The sequence below is a fragment of the Falco cherrug genome, chromosome 1, assembly GCF_023634085.1.
Source record: "Falco cherrug isolate bFalChe1 chromosome 1, bFalChe1.pri, whole genome shotgun sequence".
In the NCBI taxonomy this organism is placed as follows: Eukaryota; Metazoa; Chordata; class Aves; order Falconiformes; family Falconidae; genus Falco; species Falco cherrug.
In genome coordinates this window covers 22,523,324-22,543,601 of record NC_073697.1, presented here as the reverse complement: position 1 = coordinate 22,543,601, position 20,278 = coordinate 22,523,324, and the positions used below count along the sequence as shown (strand labels likewise).

At 42.9% G+C, this 20,278-nt stretch overlaps 1 protein-coding gene across 5 annotated transcripts in view; it reads right to left on the bottom strand.

The window, feature by feature from the left end:
* Positions 1-3,355: 3,355 nt before the first annotated feature.
* The window catches only part of LOC102051855 (bifunctional heparan sulfate N-deacetylase/N-sulfotransferase 4), a 160,981-nt gene continuing 144,058 nt past the window's right edge, over positions 3,356-20,278 (bottom strand). For all 5 annotated transcript variants that reach the window (XM_027797549.2, XM_027797547.2, XM_005433759.3 and 2 more), the window contains 7 exons: positions 19,819-19,942; positions 18,444-18,618; positions 17,173-17,343; positions 14,840-14,949; positions 9,552-9,654; positions 8,688-9,266; positions 3,356-3,859 (listed from right to left, as the gene is read on the bottom strand). In XM_027797549.2, the coding sequence (XP_027653350.1) occupies positions 9,147-9,266; positions 9,552-9,654; positions 14,840-14,949; positions 17,173-17,343; positions 18,444-18,618; positions 19,819-19,942 (803 nt within the window). In that variant the 3' untranslated portion in view covers positions 3,356-3,859; positions 8,688-9,146. The remainder of the gene's footprint in view (positions 3,860-8,687; positions 9,267-9,551; positions 9,655-14,839; positions 14,950-17,172; positions 17,344-18,443; positions 18,619-19,818; positions 19,943-20,278) is intronic.

Sequence of the window (20,278 nt, the reverse complement as noted above, 5' to 3'; positions counted from 1 at the left end):
GTAATTAAAGCCGGTATGGTTTAGGAAATGAAAGATGATGCTTACTTGGGAGATTTGTGGTTTCCTCTGTGAAAGCTAGGAGCAGAACAGAAAGAAATTCAGTTGCTATTGAGATTCACAGGTAAAATAATAGATCTCAATGCTGAGAAGTAGCCTCAAGGAGGGTGGGTAGGTAGGAAGAAATGGAGGGGGAGCAGGCCACGGAGTAGCAAGGAAGAAGGCCTTTCAGGAGGGGAGAAAACAACAAATACTGAAGACAGAAAACTTTCTCCTTCAATAAAAAAATTCACGAGCGCTGCATATCCATATAATAAGCAAATATAAGTGGAGATTCTTTCAATACAGATTTTTATTTTCCTGTATAAAAAGCCCTTGCTTCAGTTCATATTGTTTTTTTTATTGTCAGGTGCAGTATAGAAATCTCATGCAGCAGTAGACGTGATAACTGTCAGGGGCTTGGTAGGCTTTGACCCATCTTCCCACCCTGTGGAGCAGACCAGAGCTCCCCTTGAAGGGGATCCACCTTCAGCCCCTGGATTGCTCCAGTGACTTTTACATCTGGGTACTGTGAGGGGGGTAATCACTTGATAACAAAGACACAGGCTGCCAAATACAGGCAGGGCGCTAAACTCGGGACCTTCTAAACCATGGGTTGGTGGTGTGCCAGCTGCTGGAAGGCATGGTTTCCCTGCCCACTCTGAGCAATACTGCACCAGGTTTTGGGTCTTGATTGATTGGTTCACATCAATAAGATCACTGGCTCGCTTCAGTCCCTAGTCATGATGGGGTACTTGAAAGGTGATTTTTGCCTTCTTTTTTTTTTTTTTTCCGCCCCCCCGAAACCAGATTGCTTATGAAATTTTAAATGCTTCACGTTGCAGAACAATTTTTCTTTGCTTACTTGGTGTGATTACACAAAGCTCTGCAGGAAGATGTGCTGTAACCACAGTGTCATTAAATAACATTTTCCGTTGGTGGGTTTATTCTCTCCTTCATGAGAATATTTAATTGTCATTGATGCTGATGGGAATTGTGTGTCTTTGGAGGGCATGTAGATTAATACTGAGATGATTCCCTGGCCAAGGCAAACACAGCAAAACAAAAAAAATTAAAGAAAAGAATAATAATATAAAGAAAAACTCTGTTAATAAATATCTGCCTCACAATAAGTTCTGTAAAAACTCATCCTGTCATATATCCAGCTCTTTCTTGTAGTTCAGATCATACTAGGAAGGGAAGTTAAATTGCCCAAGAGGGAATGTGCCTTATAGATAAGTTCTGCAAGACAGCAGAGCGTACGCCAGAGTTAGAAAAGTATCAAGTACAAAGTCAATTGAATGGCATGCAATTATCTCCCAAATTATGAAGTGCATTTTTCAACCCCCATAGCATTTTATGGAATTGCAAGTTAGATTAAGGAATCCCACTCCACCCACTGCTGACCTTCCTCTGGCTGAAAATAACCTCTGAAAAAACACTGGGATGATTCTAACCAGCAGCTCATAAAGCTAGTTGACCTTCTGTGATGAAAACGGATTTGTGTATTAACATGTCACATTCCTGTTCCCAAAGAAATATGAGTACCATAAAAGTAGCCTGTGTTTGGTTAGTGTTAGCTTGTATCGGGACGAATGGCTTTGTGAACACAAAGCGGCAGATATGGGTTTATTTAGATATTTTAAATGTTTTTCTCCCCACCCAACAGCTGCAGCTGACAAACATGCAATTGCCTATCTGCTTTCCCTGAGAAGTCTTTAATTCTTCATGAATGGAAATACAAGTTACATGTAGAATTCATTTCTGTAATTTTATAAATAAATTTCTAACTGGAATTTGGATATTTATACGAGTGAAAAAGTGGTCTTCCTTCCCTCTCACAAATGGCCTGCTCAGAGGTGTATTTAGTGCTTCCAGGTTTCCAGGTCTGGAAGGGAATAGTCTGTCTCCAGAAGCTAGAAGGGAAAATGCAAACCTTAATTAAACCTTAATTACCACTTAAGAAGTGGTAAATTTTTTGGAGGAACTCTGCTATCCTTTTACTAAATAAAACTCACCCTGGCTGGCTGATCTTTACATTCTGTTTTGATACCGTAAAGTCAGTCGTGGAGAAAACCCCTCTACTGAACCTGGGAAGATTTCTGCTTTGGGCAAAACCCATTCAGGTTCATTGGTGGGTTTCAGCCGCGATTTCCAGATGGCTTCCTTTCCCACCCAGGGAATACCAAGGAAGTACAAGAGGTAGCCAAGAAAGGACAGGGATCTGTGAGTGACAGGGAAAAACTGGCTATATATATATACTCCCCCCCTGCCCCAGTAATCTCTTCATTTAGATGTATAAAGGCATTTGGGATCCAAAGTAGCAGACAGGAGAATGTCCATGAGGGCTTTTAGAAGTGCCAAACTGTCTGACTTGATGGATAACAAATAATTATGGTAGAAAACTGATTGCTTTTTAGTTTCTAAGGGCCTAGGAGTCATCTTTTTTTTAAAAAAAACAAAAACAAAAACAACCCCCAAAACGCCCAACAAAACACCAGTCTGAAAGACCTGAAATATATTTTAAAACTTTACCTACCATGTCTCCATTGCCTGAAAGCGCTGAGCAGACCCAGAAAAAAAGCCAAAACTGGTATTAAGATGTCTGTAATTTCATTTCTAATTGGCTTAACGATAAAAGCTCTAGCAAGGGATAATTTGCTATTCTGTAAGGTTTGTACTAAGAATAGTTGCCTCTGATATGATTTAACCTTATTCTGACATAGATCTGTAAAGCAAATGAATATTTTATAATAAAAAGTAGAAGCATTATGATATTTTAAGGGGGTAGGGGATAAATTGTGACCTCGTAGTTCTGAGTGCACGGTTTGAGCCACCTTCAAGATGATTTGCATCAGCTGAAACCGAGTCCTTTTAAGATTCTTCAAACAGAACAGAGAAAAAAACCCTGGTGTGATAATTAGAGAAAGACCTTTACACGGGGCTGCTGGCGTACCCTCACCTTTCATCGGGTGCAGGCAGGCAATGCTTTTGAAAGGCAGGCCCGTAAACGCGTGTTACACAGTGCAACAAATACATAAGTGTCAGACTTGCCTGAATTAATGTTGCCTGCCTGGGAGGCGGAGGAGGGGGAGGGAGGCAGAGGACGAGGTCGATGGCAGTCCCAGCGCTGGTGCAGCCAATGCTGTAAATCCCGCAGCATCAGGGCTGCTGTGTCGAGGCTGGGTGAAAGCCTTGAGGAGTTGCTGAGGCAGGAGAAACTGAGGCAATGTAGGGCTTGAAGTATGTGGCCGAGGTTATTAAAGAGCAGATTTTGGCTCAGAAAACAGGGAAGAGGGTTTAAGGAAAGAAGAAAAGCTCTCTCTATAATACACCATCAGAAGTGTTTATTCTGCGGCAGTGAGAAGAACCAATAATAAGGTGTGTGCACATCAATTATTTAAAACAATTCCAGCAAATACAGACTTTGACCTCCCTCACCACCCTACTCCCCCCCAACAAAAATACTTTGAATGATCAAAATTTATTTTGATTCCTTTTTTTTCGACACCAAGTATTTGTTCAACTGGATTTGCTGTCGTCATGTAGGAGGGGAAAGAAAAAGGAAAAAAAAAAAAAAGAGCTTGGGCAAGACAGTGAAGTTTTTCCTCGGCTCTGTCAGGAGGATGTCTTTTGTTTTGAAATACTACAAAAATGATAATAAGTCTTACAAAAGTTATCCGGTCACTGGAACACTGAACACTTCAGAATCTGTGTTGCTTGCCAATCATTCATTTTTGGTAGCTTTTCTAGGTAAGATAGTGAAGGAGGAATCGAATCCATAGACAGGTCCACGCCTTTGCAGTCAAGCTAGAAGGATGAACTGGAAGGAAAAAAGAGAGAACAAAGACAATGTAAGAAATGTTGTCTGACAGGGAAATTCCTATCCCAAGAACGTACGCTTAAATAAGAAAAAAGTCTCCAAAGCATCGGTTCCTGGCAGATTTATGCAGAGGTGTATGAACTTCGGTAAACGCGGACAGACTAACTGTTAAAGCTGTGTTTCACGATCTGGTATCGATGAGGATGAGTACAGTGAGGTGATCACATGAGATTTCAGCTCTTTGCAAAAGTATCTATCTACTGGCGAGAGAGAGAGGGCACTGCAGCCCCAGAGCTAAAAAGGCAAAGCGAAATAGCATGTGCAAAGAGAGCTGCTCCTGACACCAGGGGCAAACTTAATCTTACTTAACTACAATAAAATTAGACACTTGGTCTCTGCTGATTTATATACCTATGTTGTACCTGTTTTACGCAGCTGTCACACGCTCACCCACCTATTATAAACATCAATTTAAAACCCATTATAAACATAATTTGCTACTGATGGAAACTAAATGACTACTTCGGACTTGATGTCTTCCTTTAAGGTGGTCCGGCTTAGGGGAAATGAGCACCCTGCACCAAATTTATTCTCAGCCGATCATTCTGGAGATTAATAATGCTCCCCACCCCGCACGGGCTCTGCCATCGCGTGCTTTTCAGATGCGCTCCACTGGCTCAAAATTTAACATGAATGGGAAGGAAAAGGAGGGGGGGGGGGAAGGAAGAGGAGAAAATATCCAGCTTCTGCTTTTGTATTTTTGTATTCAGGTCACGTCCCTGCTGCCTTATTATCACATCAGAGAGTCTGGACTCATCAGTGCTTTCATTACGCAACATTTTCCTCCCCCAAGAATTTATAATTCCACCATCTTAATTTGTTTTGGGGACACTAGGCAGTCTGATTCCCTATCAGAGAGAAAATTTGTTTTATTAGAAAACATCTATGAGCAGTTAATCCCGCAACTTTATTTTAGACCTTGAGAGGTCAATGCATAATTTAGAAGGTTTTGGATTCTGTTCTGATTGCTTCTCGCTCAAAGACAACCTCAATTATACAAACTTGGTTTTCTGAGGACCAAAGTCCCACTTTGATCATCACATGTGTTGCCATAGTCCCTGATGCCTGTGGCTGGCCCATCACCAGGTGGGGATGATGGAGCAGAGAGTGAGCCGCATAGTATGGCGAGACCAGGCACGGTGCAGCCCTGCAGCAGGCTGGAGGTGGGCGATGGCTTGCAGCTCCAACTGTGGCAAAGCACCCACCGAGAGAGGTGGGGGAAAAAAATCACCGTTCAGGGACAGAAATCAAAGTAGTGATGGGTTTCTAGCAGTGATAGGGCTGTGTGATACTTGAACCACATGGATAGTGCCTTATGAAACTTATGGCTCTTGGGGGCCAGCTGGGGTCTGATGGAATTAATAGGAAGACTCCCACTGCTCTTCACAGACAGTAGGTCAGGCCCTCAGTGTGGCAAGGCTCCTTTGAACCTCTGCGGGAATCCGTATTTCCAGGGGAATGGAGCAAACTGCAGCTGCAGCCCTCCAGTATGCCAAACCCCTATTGATTTACAGCCTGCCCCACATGGAGGTATTGTGAAGATGAGTACTGTAGCTTATGAATAGGAAAGAAGGGCCAGCATTATCTTTACCAGCTACAGCCCCCTTGACATGAATAAATGTTTCACCTTTATTGTGTTTGTTTTGCTGGTCTTTAAGAGTCCCAACAATTACGTGGTCAGCAATATGAAAGGCATAAAAGAAAATGAGATCGTTTACAGCTTGTTCACAAAGGCTGCTCTATAATATGGTGGTCCAGAGAAATTCTGTGTTGATGGGTCCTATTACAAGTGGAAGGAATGAAGCTTTGAAATACTGTTATTTTGTCTTTGTATGACACATAATGAAGTCAATTCAAATGTCAGTTTTCAATGGAACATGAGATCTCTCAGAAATGTGGTGCTCATTCAAACTTAAATAACAATGAGGTATAAAAATATCGGGTATGTTTTAAGGACATGATGCTATTACAGAGCTGAGAGTTGGAAATAATTAATTCCTTTTTTTTTTTTTTTCATAAACGCATTTTAACAGCTAAAATTTTATCAAGTGGTCTATTTAGATATTCTTCTCTGACCAAGCCTTACTTATCCAAAACTCTTCTTGGACTAGTAAACTTTGGCATTATTGGTGCTAAAAGTCAAAAGAGTGTGAATTTGTATGTAACTGACCTCCCTGGCCACCACAAAAAACAACCCAAAGCCATCAAAGCCCCACAGAATGATCCTTTTGTTTGACATTTAGTTTGCCCTAGCTTATTTTGAAGACTCCTCCTAGTTAAAAATATAAGAACTAGAAAAATTACTTCAGGAAAACGAAATCCAAACCTTCCCCCAGACCCTCCCAGCTCCCTCTTATCCCTTTTCAGCAACTACAGCTGTGAGATAAAATACCATCTGCTTTTCAGCTCACCTAATTTTAGAGACCTATACAGCTGAGCTCTTCCCCTGAACGAGTTGTCTATTGTCCTTTTACAATCAATAGAGAGGAAGAAGCAAGATTAATCTCACTCATTTAAGAAGTCTGCTTTGTGATGAGATGAATGGTGCCCTAGAAGTGCTATTTCCCTTCATCACCTATAAAATAAAGTAGATGTCTCACTTATGTGAGATGAATCCCATTTCAATATTTAAAAGCAAATGTGAGACTGGCCGATGCCTGTCTTACGTGCTTTCCTGTATCTTTGTGCGTGTCCTTGTGCCAGTAGGCTGGTGCTGCACTGGTGGGGTTGGGCACGTTGTGCTCCTGCAGCAGCTGCTGGGCTGGGGGTACCTGTCTTTGCCCTGTTCCCATCACTCCTGTGGGTCCTTCTGCAGAAGGAGTGAGGGCTGAGGTGGAGAGCGTGAGCACCAGGGGCCACGCAGGGACTTGGTGCTGGGTGTACCTCAGCATCTCCTCTGTGCAACCCAGTGGGCTGTGTGTGGGGGACCAAGGAGGGCAGCACCAGCTCCTCGCATGGGTGAGGGACCCAGACCAGGGAAGTGCTGGGACCTGGAAAAGGGCTGGAATAGTGTTGATGGAAGCAGCCAGGTGTGCTCAGAGGGGCAGTGGTGGAGGCCAGGTGGGAGGAAACGCTGTGGCAGGCAGTTGCTGTTGGAGACACTCACTGCAAGTGCCACCGCCGAGCTGGAAGCAGGGTGGCTGGCACCAGAATAGCTCTGGGAAGCGCTGAACTTGTCAATCCCAAATAAGCTAGTGTAATGATCTTGCTGGACAGTCTCATGATTTAGGAGTTTGGGAATAATAAGAGAGGTATGCAGAAGCCTAAATTAATTCGGTTAAGTGCTCTTGAAGGCCACGGTCCATGATGTGCACTGATTTGTGCTCACCAAGGCTAGCTCTCGCTAATCTGAACTGATGGTGCAACCCCAACATCCAGTTCTGTCTCCTGAGCTAGGAGGTAAGGATCAGATTCATGGGGAGGGGAAAGCACAAAGCTCCTGCAGCACCTGAAATGGCTTGTACCTAGGAACTAAGACAGGGAAGTCTGAAAACTGTAAACTACTCCATTTTGTAGGATGTTCTGAACAAAGAACATGTAGCAAAGCTTCGCCAGCTTTTGTCTTCTTGAGAAGGCGTGTTACAAGGCTAAAATGCCTAAATGGTATTTGTTCCCTCGGCTTAAATTTCCCGATGAGTTTCTGCCCTCTCTTGTCGACCTTTCCCACACAGATATGAGAAGAAAGCACAGTTCATAATGATGATATTTTCCATTTACTATTAGCACAAAAGGCAGATATTTGAAACTAAATGTACATCTGATCTAGATATACGGTAGGTAGATATGCAGGCAGAAAAATGTGAGCGTTATATATATGTGTGTGTGTGTGTGTGTGTTGCATAGTGGATATGCTTGTCCTTTCAACTCCATTAAAGTCTATAGAAAGAATCTATTCTTCAACAGGTAGTAGTTGTTTTTTTTCCCCAAAACCTTAACAAATACCTTTGATCATTAAAGGTGGGTTTTTTTCTATAGTAGCTTGCAGACTGAGACTCTAAATGACTAACCCAATCTTTTACTTTGAAAGCTTCAGAGCAAAAACATTTCTTTCCAGATGGACACAAAATTGTCAATATTAGGTTATTGTTAGTACACTGCTTGCATGGCCTGCTTAGATTTTAAAAGGTTTTGATAGTGTTTTAAGGAGCCCTATAGCATTATGACAAAATATTTGATGCGAATTCACATCTTGGAGCTCTGGCACAGCTGCTTTAGGAGCCCAACAGATGTGACGAAAAAGCTGATCAGGGTGGCATAGTAGGAACATCCAAAAGACAGGCAATAGGTGTCACCGAGATCTGGGATGAGGGCCACCTCACTGCCTTGCACCTCAACACAACCTACATGGCTCCAGTAAATCAGGATATATCTTGTGAAGGTAAAATAATACCCAAACTGAACCCAACAGAAGAAAGAGCACAGACTGTCATCAGTTATTACAGGAATCCCAGGGAAGCAGGTTAGGTGAGAATTTAGCCCACCTTCTTCTATGAAGACCACAATGATGGTACATTAATAGAATCATAGAAGCATTTGGGTTGGAAAAGACCTTTGAGATCATTGAGTCCAACCGCTAACCCAGTGCTGCCAAGCCCACCACTAACCATGTCCCTAAGTGCCACATCTATGTACTACATGTATCATCAACACTGGGGGTCCCGACTGAAAAGTGCTGAATATTCCCCTATAAAATGATAGGAAAACTTGCAGGGTTGGGGGTCAAAAAACAGTGGAAACAAACATGGAAAAAACCCAGCAGATGACCAACCTCACAGTCCAGCGAGAGATGTTCCCATCCTTTGCTTGTGTCCTGACAGACCGCAATTTGCCATGTACACTGAAGTCAATCCGTCCTACACACAGTTTCTGGTACCTCCCGGTGAACAGAGGAACTAGGCTATGCACAGATCCCGGTCTGGATAAAGAGTAATGCCATGTAGCTCTGTATTATTTCCTGGAAGCTGACAAAAGGGGTCGATGCTAATAACTGTCAGCACGTGCATATAAACAGTTGTTGGGTTTGGGTTTTTTATTCTTCTGTGGGTTTTTGGATTTTTTTTCTTTTTTTTTCTTTTTTTCTTTTTTTTTTTTTTAATAGAAAGAGCATTATTCATGAGGTCCTCTACTGACGATCACAAGTGAGTTGGAGAAGCAAGGGGTTTGACGGTGAATGAAATCGTCCTTGTTTGGGTCGCCCGTCCTTGTTTGGGTCGCCTGCCCCTGTGTGCTACCTGACCTTCTGCAGCTCCTGTCTCAGCCAGGAGGGCAGGGGCTGCCCCAGCCTGTGCAGCAGCTTGGACAACTCCACGTTGTGGTCTCTGTAGTAGCTTGACAGAAACGCTCGAGACTGAGAAGGGTGGGGGGGAAAAAAACAACAACAGTCAAAGAAGGAAAGCCACCAGACGGCAGATTTTGGCAGGTGCTCCTGCCCAGGAGCTGTGCACTGCTCCCAGAGAAGGGGTCTTAAGAGGGGGCACTTAATCTCCTGTCATTCAAAGATCAATAAAAGTTTCTGATTTTAAAAAATATCAAGTCAGTGGGAGAGGGAAAAAAAAAAAGGTGTATTTATTTTAGAAATCCAACACAGGTCAATATTTAAAAATGTTAACGTAAACCTCTGGAAAGCCCTTACCTCTTGGTCCATTGGTGGGTATTTTCGACCTTTGCTTTTTCCCAGGCACTTTGTTTTCCCTCCTTCCAACAACTGGCACCAAAAGCCTTTCTGAGGGTCAAACCTATAGAGAATTATACTTTTTGAAAGACTTCACTACAGTAGAACCTCCCAGCTACTGAGACATAAGTGTCAGCCAACAATCGTTATCTTTCTGGGTGACTGAAATAGCGAGGACAGGGTGGGAAACAGCTTTCTTCTCTTGTGAAGGCTTTGGGAATTTACATTTTGTTTTCCCACAAATTTGCCTTGGGAGTGGCTCAAGGCAAGAAGTTTTTCACATTGTGCTTTACCTACACTAGCTAATTTTCCTTCTACTTGTCCAGCATATAGGGTACAGGACTTAAATGTTGATCTGTAGGGTACTGGTCAAGGTCCTGAGCCTCAGTCTCAAGGATCTTACATGGCCCCACTCCACACTGTGGCTCATATTTTATTGTCTGGTTTTGGTCAGAGATTTTATTCACGTCAGACTGCTCTGCGTATCCCTGTGGGATGTTAATGTTTTGATCAATTGACACTTGAACGAAGAGCATTTTGTTGAGAAAATTACTAATCGGGTCTTTTCCTGGAATGAGATGCATTATATTCTCAAGGACATTATCAGCTGTGCTCAAGGAAGGGTCTCCGTACAGCCAGTTGGAGCTGATGCTATCGTAGGTCAGCATGGTCAAGGTGAGAAGAGCTAAAAAGGGCAAGCTGATCTATTTGGTGACTTCAGCAGGCATAGTTATCCCTAAGCCTATTTATACAGAAAAGCGTGTGTGTTGCATGACTACAAAATAATGAGAAATACAATATTGCGATGTTTTATGTTGATTTTTGAGTGAAATAAGCAACGTTCAGGTCTGCTGAAAGAACCGCCAGTTGGCTGTTGATAATTTAACTGCACCTGAGAAGTTGGCTGTTCCATATCATTAGCTCTAAATATCATTTTCATTTCAAAGATGGCATTATAGCATAAACACTGTCTTAGCGGTCTTATTTGAAATATGCAATTTGATTTTGATGTCTAAAATCCAAAGATATAGGAATTTCAGATTAAGGCTTTAAACCACGTACTCACTAAGGAATGAACAACACGCAGCGTTAAGTTTTGAATTTATTGCTATGGGAATTGCAGCATGCATAAAACATTGAAAAGGTTCGCATTTCTGCTATTCAGCAGATGTTTGAAAAGGATGAAGTATAATTGGCTGGAACACGGAGTTAATTAGTTACAGACTACATTTTTGCCCTGGGTCTACCTGTATGACACGGGTGCACCTGCAATTTGCTGCTGTACATAAGTGAACTAATTTCTGGAGAAAGGTGAACCTTCTTTATGTTTGGGTTGGGTTTTTTTTGCCCAGCCTATTATTGCAGGCCTGACACGCGTTTCCTAAATTGGCTCGGTAGCTGTATCAATTAAAAATAAATAAATCATTGATTAAATGGATATATTGATGATAGATTCATTTCTACTTCGGCCTTTTCCATCTGCTCATTGCATCGTGAAGTACTTTAGCTGGCTTACATTGATTTCCCAAGAGAAGCAGCAATATAGTGTGCTGAGTAAAAGGAAAACTGCAAAACTATGCCCCAAACAGTATTTCTACCCCAGAAGGCGCATAATGAACATTATTAAGAAAATGTACAAATTTGGGTAGGGGAAAAGAGGGTAGGACAGCTCGGGCTGAATTCAACCCATTGCGTTCAGGTATTATGAAACTCTCAGGCCTCCTGAAAATGTAATTGGGCACAACAGGAGTTATTTATTTAAAAATAGCGATAGCCTTAAGGCTAAAGGTACAAGTGAGCTTTTTACAGCAGTCAGCAGAAAACTCCCTTCCAGGCCCAGTCACCTTTCCTTCCCTTGCAGAGCAAGGCCGTGGGAGATGCAGGCTTGAACCGGGACACCCGTATGCCCACTGGCTTCTTGGGAAGCCAGCACCCGATGCTAGAGGCGGAGAGGGTGCCAGTGAGGTCACAGGTAGGCTGTGTCACCATGAGGGCCTTTCTCTTATTCTCCAACAAAATGCAGCAGCTCTCCAAGAGAAAACATTAACTTAAGCGGGCTCCCCTAACCCTGTCTTGTTCTTTCCCTCCTGTTGTTCACAGGAGGCAAATGCAGGGAGATGTTCCCTATGAGGTTGCGTGTGGAGCTGCCCCTGCGGGTGGAGCATGGTGTGATGAGCTGGGCTAGAAGAAGCGGCAATTTGGTTGCCCTTTGCCAGAGCCAAGCTCTGTCCTGCCTCCCTCTGCTGCCTGCTGAGAAAAACAAAAAAAGGAACCACTGGCCCACGCTGCCTGAGACCGTGGGTCAACTGAGAAGGTCAGGCATGAAATGTATCTTCCTAGCAGCCAGTGTAGCTTTGGTAGGGCCACGCCATGATTAAAAGGGAAGGTCTTTTGTAGCTTCAGTCCCATGTGTCCTAGTTTTCTGTTCATTAAGATGGGAATAAGATATGTAAAAAATTGTAAACCCCTATGAAAATGAGTGGGTGGGGGAGAGGTGGGAAACATCTCTTCAGTGCTGTAGTGGGAATGTCATGAAGACCACTGGCTAGTTTCCCTCTCCCAGCACTGTGCGGGATCCCAACGGCTTTCTATTGACAGCGTTATGTGTGAAAGCCCTTCAGCGTTAGTTGTTTCCCCCTCTTTGTTTTCACTACTCTAATAAAGAGTGCAGGTCATAGAATCACAGAACCACAGAATGGTTTGGGTTGGAAGGGAGCGTTAAAGCTCACCCAGCCCACACCCCCCCTGCAGTCAGCAGGGACATCTTCCACTAGATTGGGTTGCTCAGAGCCCCATCCAACCTGGCCTTGAACATTTCCAGGGATGGGACATTGACCACCCCTCTGGGCAACCTCTGCCAGTGTTTCACCACCCTCATTGTAAAAAATTTCCTCCTTATCTCCAGCCTGAACCTAGGTTCTCTTTAGCAGTGTGTGTAAGAAGCACTGACCTAGTTGCCCATCTCAGCTGTGGCTCCTACTAACCCTGTGTGATGTGGGCTTCTCTGCAGGTGCCCGAGCCCTGCCTCTGCCTCCCCTCTGCTCTTTTTCCGTAGCTCTGAATAGTACCTTCCTTCTGCCTGGCTTGATTTTACTCCCCTATAAGACATTCACGTAATTACTCAGGGTGATGAACTTGTTGCTCACTAGTGTTTGCAGGACTGGGTCCTTAGGCTGCATTGTGACAACTTTAAAAATGTATTGTATACAGTTATTAGGCAGTAATGACTAGGAACAATCCTATGCAATCTTTTTTACTTTGACAGTCCTACCATAAAACAACCATGTTGTTTAATGCCTTTTTCCTTTTCCATCCTAAAGCCGTAGAGAACTATGTGCTTCTGCGGCACATTTGCATTCTTGATGCCTCTAAACAGTGATTGCATAATTTTATAGATCTGTTTACAATCCATTTTTCCTATCCAAACAAATATGAAAGACCAAAATTTTTCCTGGTGTGTGACTCCCCCACCTTTAATTTAGTTTCAGAAAGGAAGATATATGTTTGTGGGTGTGGGTTTTTAAAAACCTAGCAGAAGGCGCTGCAGATGTGCAGCAGCAGTTGTTCAAACACCAGTAGTTCAGTTGTGAATTCAAACTCCTCCTCTATTTCATCCACTTTGGAAACCAAAGACTGAAAAAATTACATTTTGAAAACCAAATTCTTTCCTTTAGAAAAGAATTGTGGCACTGCAACATTATTAAGACCCAAAGAACCGCAAGTGCTCAGCTCTCACTTTATACCTATTATATAAATAAACATCAACATAACCCTCCCAGCGGGGGAAACGTTAAACGATAATCATAAGCAGTGTGGAGGCAGTGTGGGGTAGGTGGGAAGTCCATGGTCTCATTTTCCCACACTTCTCGTGATGTCAGCCTGCAGCAAAGGTGAGGTACAGGCTTTTCTACTTCCCACCCCATGTGCAAGCTCGTGCTCTCTCCTTGAACACTGACTTGGGAAAACCTCTGCTGCAGAGCCAGACTTGTCAGCCCATGGATGTCCCAGGGCTCTCCCAGCCCAACGCTCTGGGCTGTAATGAGATGATGCTCCTCATACGGAGAGGCTCAGATCAAAAGCTTCTTACAATTTTCTGCTGGACTAAGAGGGGAGAGAGAAATTCAGCCCACTCCCACCCCTGCCAAGACTCACCTTCCTGTGGGGAACTGAGGAATGTCAAAGACAGCGTGCCACCCAGGCCACGGGTTCCCTTTCATGGGGGAAAGCCTCACCCTCCGGGTAGCGAGAATGAGAAATGTCATCCGGGCTCGTCACAGCCGCCTTTGCTAGATTTGAACCAAAGGCTGTGGGAAGGCAAAGGGCAAAGGGGACCTTGACTGGGCTTCTGTGGGGCACTGCAGTGTTGGCACCAACACCCCGGGCCACGAACGGCGAGGCTGCTCAAGCTCAGGGTTTTGTGCTTCATCAGCAAATACGAGCTTCTCCCCAGGCTCCACGTGCTGTGCTTGAGACAAGCACTTCCAGGTTAGGGATCTACTATTTGTAGCTTATAATTTTACCAAACTTTAAGTGTACAGGCTGAATTCTGGGCAGAATAGGCTCAATCATAGATGAAAATGGGATTAGGGAATGATATGTTTGGTCCACATTAAAAGCAAACAATCAAAGAAACCATGCCACCAGATGAATTTTATCATACTGACTGCCTCTAATCCAATTTCTGTCACTAGACTCCTACATGAACATGATAAAAACGTTTAAGCCAAACTTTTCACACCTGACAGTAAGTGGGCTTCAGCTCCTGGAGACTGTCATAAGGTCCATCAGGCTGATGTGCAAATGTGTGTTGAGCTCTGACATGTGCAACTCACATCACCTCTGAGCGTACATTTTAAACAGTGCAGCGACGAAAGCAAAACTAGGTACCCTGAAAAATCAAGTCCTGGGCACCTCCGATTGAACACTGCAACTTAGCAGACATTTTTGACATGAATCTGGACCTTTGTTCTGTATCTAATACAAAATACTGAGCCGTTGTTTGTTGTGTGTGTTGTGCAAAGTGGAAATGTATGCAACCATGCAATTAAATTCTGTAATGTATTATATGTGTGCAAGTGAAGGGAAAAGTGGATGGGTGTTAAACATGAAGAAATCCCCAAGCTCTGCAAAATTATCAGTTCTTTTAATGTGGTTTTTGTTTGTTTGTTTGTAATTAATGATCAAGTGATCTTGGTAGGAGGGGTTGTACACCATGATCCCATCGGGCAGATAATAAAGAACTGACTCACGTTAGAGCTTCAGAGTAATTATAATGAGGAGAGACTCCAAGAAACTTCTGAACTTCATCCATCACAGTAGCTGGGTCACTTCTTAGCTGTTGTCCATCAATAATAAGGAACTGTAGGGGTAAATATGCTAGCTGTTTAGAAACAGGACTAAGGTTAACAAAAGAATGACATCATTTCCCTTCTGTGACAACACAGTTTTAGATTAGCATGTGACTTTCCACAGTGCTAACAGCAATCTTATGGATGAACCTCTTTCCAGATTTACTTTTCTCTTTATTATGTTGAATCTGTGTGGGTGGGCACCTTGTAACTCTGTGTGCACATCGTTTGAATTCAGAATTACATCTCACAAGCCAAACCCAAGTCTCAGTGAATTCTGAGAAATAGAGCTAAGGAAGAAATGTAAAAGTATTATTGAGGTTTACAATGTGTCCGTTGAAAATCTGACATGGAGGCATGGAGTAAGAAAAAGAACAAAAAGCTCATATCTCTCTCTCTCTCTCTCTATATATATATATATATTTATATTTACATATATATCTTAGCATTAAATGTTTAGAAACTACAATTAGATGTTCAAAAGCTATACTGTAGCAATTTATTTAAAACTTACCAACAGCCTATCAATCATATGGGCTTGCAAAATTATTAGCAAAGGGTTTTTTTGTTTTGTTTTGTTTTTAATTAAAGATTGATGTGATGTAAAGGTACATTGACCTCCACAAGCAAATGTTAAGACAATGTATCAAAAGTCTACTGGAGTACCAAGGAGTATTACTAATAACTATTCTGGGCAGACGTGTTTTATATTTATGGTGAAGGCTTATTATGAATTATTAAGTTTTTGAGTGCACAGACCAAGTGAATGCACATTACTGAGTGCCCATTAGTAAGCACCGTGAGTGCACTCTCTGTGTGCACCTTATTAAGAATGAGTGCATTTTGTTGTGTATCTTGTAAAATTAATCACTGTAACTAAGAAACATGAGTGGTTACAGGTTTTACAAGAAATATGTCAATGTGCCCCTGAATGTTTAATACGAGGGCTGCACTTGTTCTTTGCTATGGCAGGAGAAAGGGAGAGAGCTTTGTGAGAGGGGGCAGCAGCCCTGGGTGAGGGCAGAGGCAGGGCACAGGTAATGGCACGGGATGTTCAGCACTCTTTGCATGCTCTGAATGTGCCGGGACAGCCCCTTATCCTTTGGAGGAATAAATTGGGACATGGTGGATGTTGAGGAGACGTGCCCTGTTTGCTCCTAGGGCAATACTGCCTGGGGCTGGCCCTTGCTGCAAGCTCAGCTGCTTTGGCAGTACTCCTTCCCCATTTATGAAAGTACAGAAAGGCCAGAGATGAAAGAAGAAAGTCAAGAACTAACTGAGACTTTGTCCTTTCTCTTGGAAATGGGATTGACCTGTTTCTCCTCTTTGTAGTACAGCTGATACTGCATAAGAAGAAAAGTGAGGACTGCAAAAAGACAGAGCTTCTATTACTTTTTGGTTTTCCAGGTCCCTGACTAAATAGGAAACACTCAGTTCTACGTCTTTTCAACAAAACTCCGTCCCACATAGAACAATTTCTGCAGATACGCATTATGCTTGCTTATTAAACACCCTGTTACAACTTTTTTTTTTTTTTTTTTATGGTAGGTAGACATATGAACTCAGCTATGGACCATGTCCAAGGGTAAAGAGTGCCTATGCATACATTTTGTAGTACTAAAATGTTTGTTAGGTTTATATATGTAAACAATTTCTTTTAGTAAATAGAATATTCTTTAGGTCTATATGTTTACATAAATTTTTCATGGGAAAGATCATCAAAGACAATTCAATAAAACATCTAAAGGAAGATGGGGCAAAAGAAGAATTTCTGCTTTAACACTCAGAAAGGCTAATTCCATATCAGGGTCAAAGAAATGTGGAGTTTTCTATGAAAGGGACCGAGTAGAAAGCAGAATGAAATTTCTTTTTAGAAAAAGCCCTGGCATTTTCTAAATTAATTTCTCAGATCTTCCCACAATGCCTCATGCTGCAGCTGCTTGTATGTTGGGACCCAGAAGCCTTGAGAACCTGGGCTGGTCCTGGAAGAAAAGCCCAAAGTCCCCTATCAAACCCGTGTGGCCAGTTCATAGCATTTTCCTGTCGCATCTTTTCAATCAGAAGACAGAAAAATAAGCATACTTCTGCCAAATATCCTGATCTTGTCAAATGTGCATTTCCTGATAGCTGAGTTCCAGTGGGAAATACCCCATCACTTCTAATGATGAGGCCATACTCATCTGGGGACTTTCCGAGAGTTGATGAGCTTGGTGGAACAACAGGTTGGAAATTACCTGTGAAGCAGGGTAATGACTTAACCATCTTTCAATATGGACAGCATACCATCCGGGTGTCAAGCATCTCTTCTGGAGAGTCCTTATCTCCGAGGGCGCCCAATGGCTGGATGTAATGACTTCATAAAAATTGAATTTCAAGGCAGTGGGGTCCTCATGGGATCGCTGATGCTGACAGGAAATATTTAGACACATATCACAAGGAAGCTGGAGATTAAGCCACAAGCCTCCCCAGAGCTGCCGGGAGGGCTGTGCTGGCATGGCCAGCCCTGCTGCAGCCCCTCGGCTTCCCCCCAGTGCCACTTCTGCTGGGTAGGAGCAGGGGGCAGGGAAGCAGGATGGGACCACCACTCAATCAAGGGCCCTCATGGGACAGATGGGAAGGGAGCTGAGGAGCCAAATTCTGCCAAAGTAGGAACAAATTTTTTTTACTGCTTTGCATCTTGCATCGGTAGTTTTAAAGGTGCAAATGAGATACTACAAAGGGTATCTGCAAACTGCACCCTTTGGCCATGTTTTATTCCTTGCAGAACTCATAACAACAGTATCAGAAGTGGTGGTTTCTATGCTTATTGCAACAATATTAAATATTGTCTGTTTTAACACTGCTTTTAGTATTTCCTGTACCCGCACGGCTACACCATATCTCACATACATCTCTAAAAATACGTTTTTTTAAAATATTGCAGACTTTGTTATGGAAAGGTATGGGCTCAGTAAAAGGCAAGAAAGGGCATCCTATAGTTTCCTCAGAAAAAAGCACAGGCTTTCTTTTGTTTCCAAGGAGAGGAAAAAAAACCCCAGCTCTCCAAACACAGCTCTTTTTAATTCCTTGGAAACTTTAGAAGACACTGCATACATTTGCACAGCACCGCACATCACTCAGCTTACATGTTGGAGGATGGCACGAGGTACCAGATTCTCGGCATCAAGAGCTCTGATTTTCTAGCTAGGACAAGATCATTTTCCCCCGTATATCTCCCTGGGCGAGGAACACTGCTTTTCCTCTATGCAGTGTCAGCTGTAATTGAGATTAAACTGTTTGTTTACAGCTGGTGGCAGCTTTGTGCTGAGAAGTTTCATCATTTATGACACTGGTGTCACAGGAGCCAACTGCAAAAGCTGGCATTCAGCATCCTTCCACTTCTACACAGTGCAAATGCTTTGCAATATAATCCTGTTCTTGCTCAAGGACACAAATTCCCACTGATGCTGGCCATCATCCCCTGCCACTGATTTCACTGTTCATTTCTCTAAGGCAATGTCTGTACCTGGTACCAGGAATACGCCCGATCGGATGGGTCAATAAGGATGGTGATGATCTTGGCCTTGGGGATGAGGGAAGCAGCTCGTTTAGGGGCCTCCTCAGAATGGAAATAGTTGGCACTTTTCTCAAAGACGAGGTTGGTGGTAATGTTGGAAGGAGTGGGGAAGAAATCCATGTACCTGGGAGGTGAAGGAACTTGTTAGAATTAGCAGTATCACAAGAGGGTCATATCCTTGTGCTTCCCATTTCATGGCAGATGAAAAGGTGAATTTTCAGACGTAATTCTCAAGAAGCAAAATGGAATTTCTCAGCTCACTCTAGAACTGGAGCAGGGGGAACACATCTTGGCTCTTACATTCTGTGATGCTTGGTAATGGCTAAAGCCTCCATGAAGTCAAGTAACTAGGTTTTTTTCCTTGGATGGATGGGATTTTTGCTACTAAGTTCAATGTCAAAGGGATATCTTTCACCAGTTTAGCTGCTGGTGAAAAAAAATGGTAAAAGCTTCAAAATGTCAACCATTTAATTTTAACATTGTTGAAATACTTCTTTTTGGAACCGACAAATCTTTTCATTTAGACATTTTCAGAATGCAAGATTTGAATTTTGGCTTTGAATGGTCTTTTCCACTTAAAATTGATGGGAAGCAAAACAGCAGGTTCAACTGAAAAGGTGAAGAATTCAAATAAGGAAAAGGTGGAATTGTTTTGAAGGCATATTTTAGTCCTTTTAGATTTGCTGAGCGCTCTGGGAACTTCCAGTTTTGGAGAGACTAACTGTTTTTTGGTCTATGGAAACAAAGTACGTGGGGGCACCCAGGACCCTGCTGACTTTTGAACATGCAGGCCAATTTCGGTGAAGTGTGGTGGTGGGGTCTCCAAGAGGCCAGCCTCTTCCTCTACATGTTGTGTGAAGGGCTGCAGAGGAGAAATCCCCCTCCCCCACTCCTCCAAGTGGATTGCACCACGCACTCTATGATAGCCATGGGTGATCTCTTTCTTTATGCAGCATGGAAAAAACAAAGGCCAAGCACTTCTTTCCCTTTATTTTTCGTGACACCTGGAACCGAGGAGCAGGCCTCAGAGCTGTGGGGAGAGCCTGCTTTTATTGGTCAGCCCTGTTTGCTCTGCACGCTCTCCATGACGTACGTGGGCAAGGAAAACTGCTCAGGATGAATCTGTTTCTGTGTAGTGTGACGTTTGCCTTGTATTTCAGTTTTCACACAAGGATGAGAACTGCTGTTCCCCGTGGAAAGGAAAGCCTCACAAAAACGCTTTTCCTAAGCAAAACTAGTAAAAGCAATACATGCTTCTGTAATTGTTCTATTGTGATTTACCATGTATTAAGAACGAACACTTCTTTTTTGTTATTCTTCTTACCAATCAATTCCCTTGTGATAGTTGTTTCCATTGAAGAACTGAACTTCTTCAAAAGTTTTTGGACTGGGGAGATTACTGATAATGGAAGGATGCATCAGAAGAAATAAATAAAGCGCTGTTGTTCCTATGACAACAAAAAAGAGATGCCATTAGGAAATAGAAGAAAACCCCTTTGACTTCATTCATTCAAGTAAGTACTTTAAATGAATGCACGTTGAAATATACAGGAAAATTAGATTTCCTTTTGTAAGAAAGTTGCCTGTTGATGAAATCCCTGTGTAAGCACAAGGGGCTTTCAGAGGGAGGAGGGAATACGTGCAGGCTTCTCTGCTCGTCAGACTCTTCCCATTCCCAAACTCTGAGTTCTGCTCTCTTGATGCATGCATGATACTGCTGTTGATGACATTACTTGCTTGACTGTGTATGTAACCAGTGAGGGAATTTGGCCTGAGCACGTCTG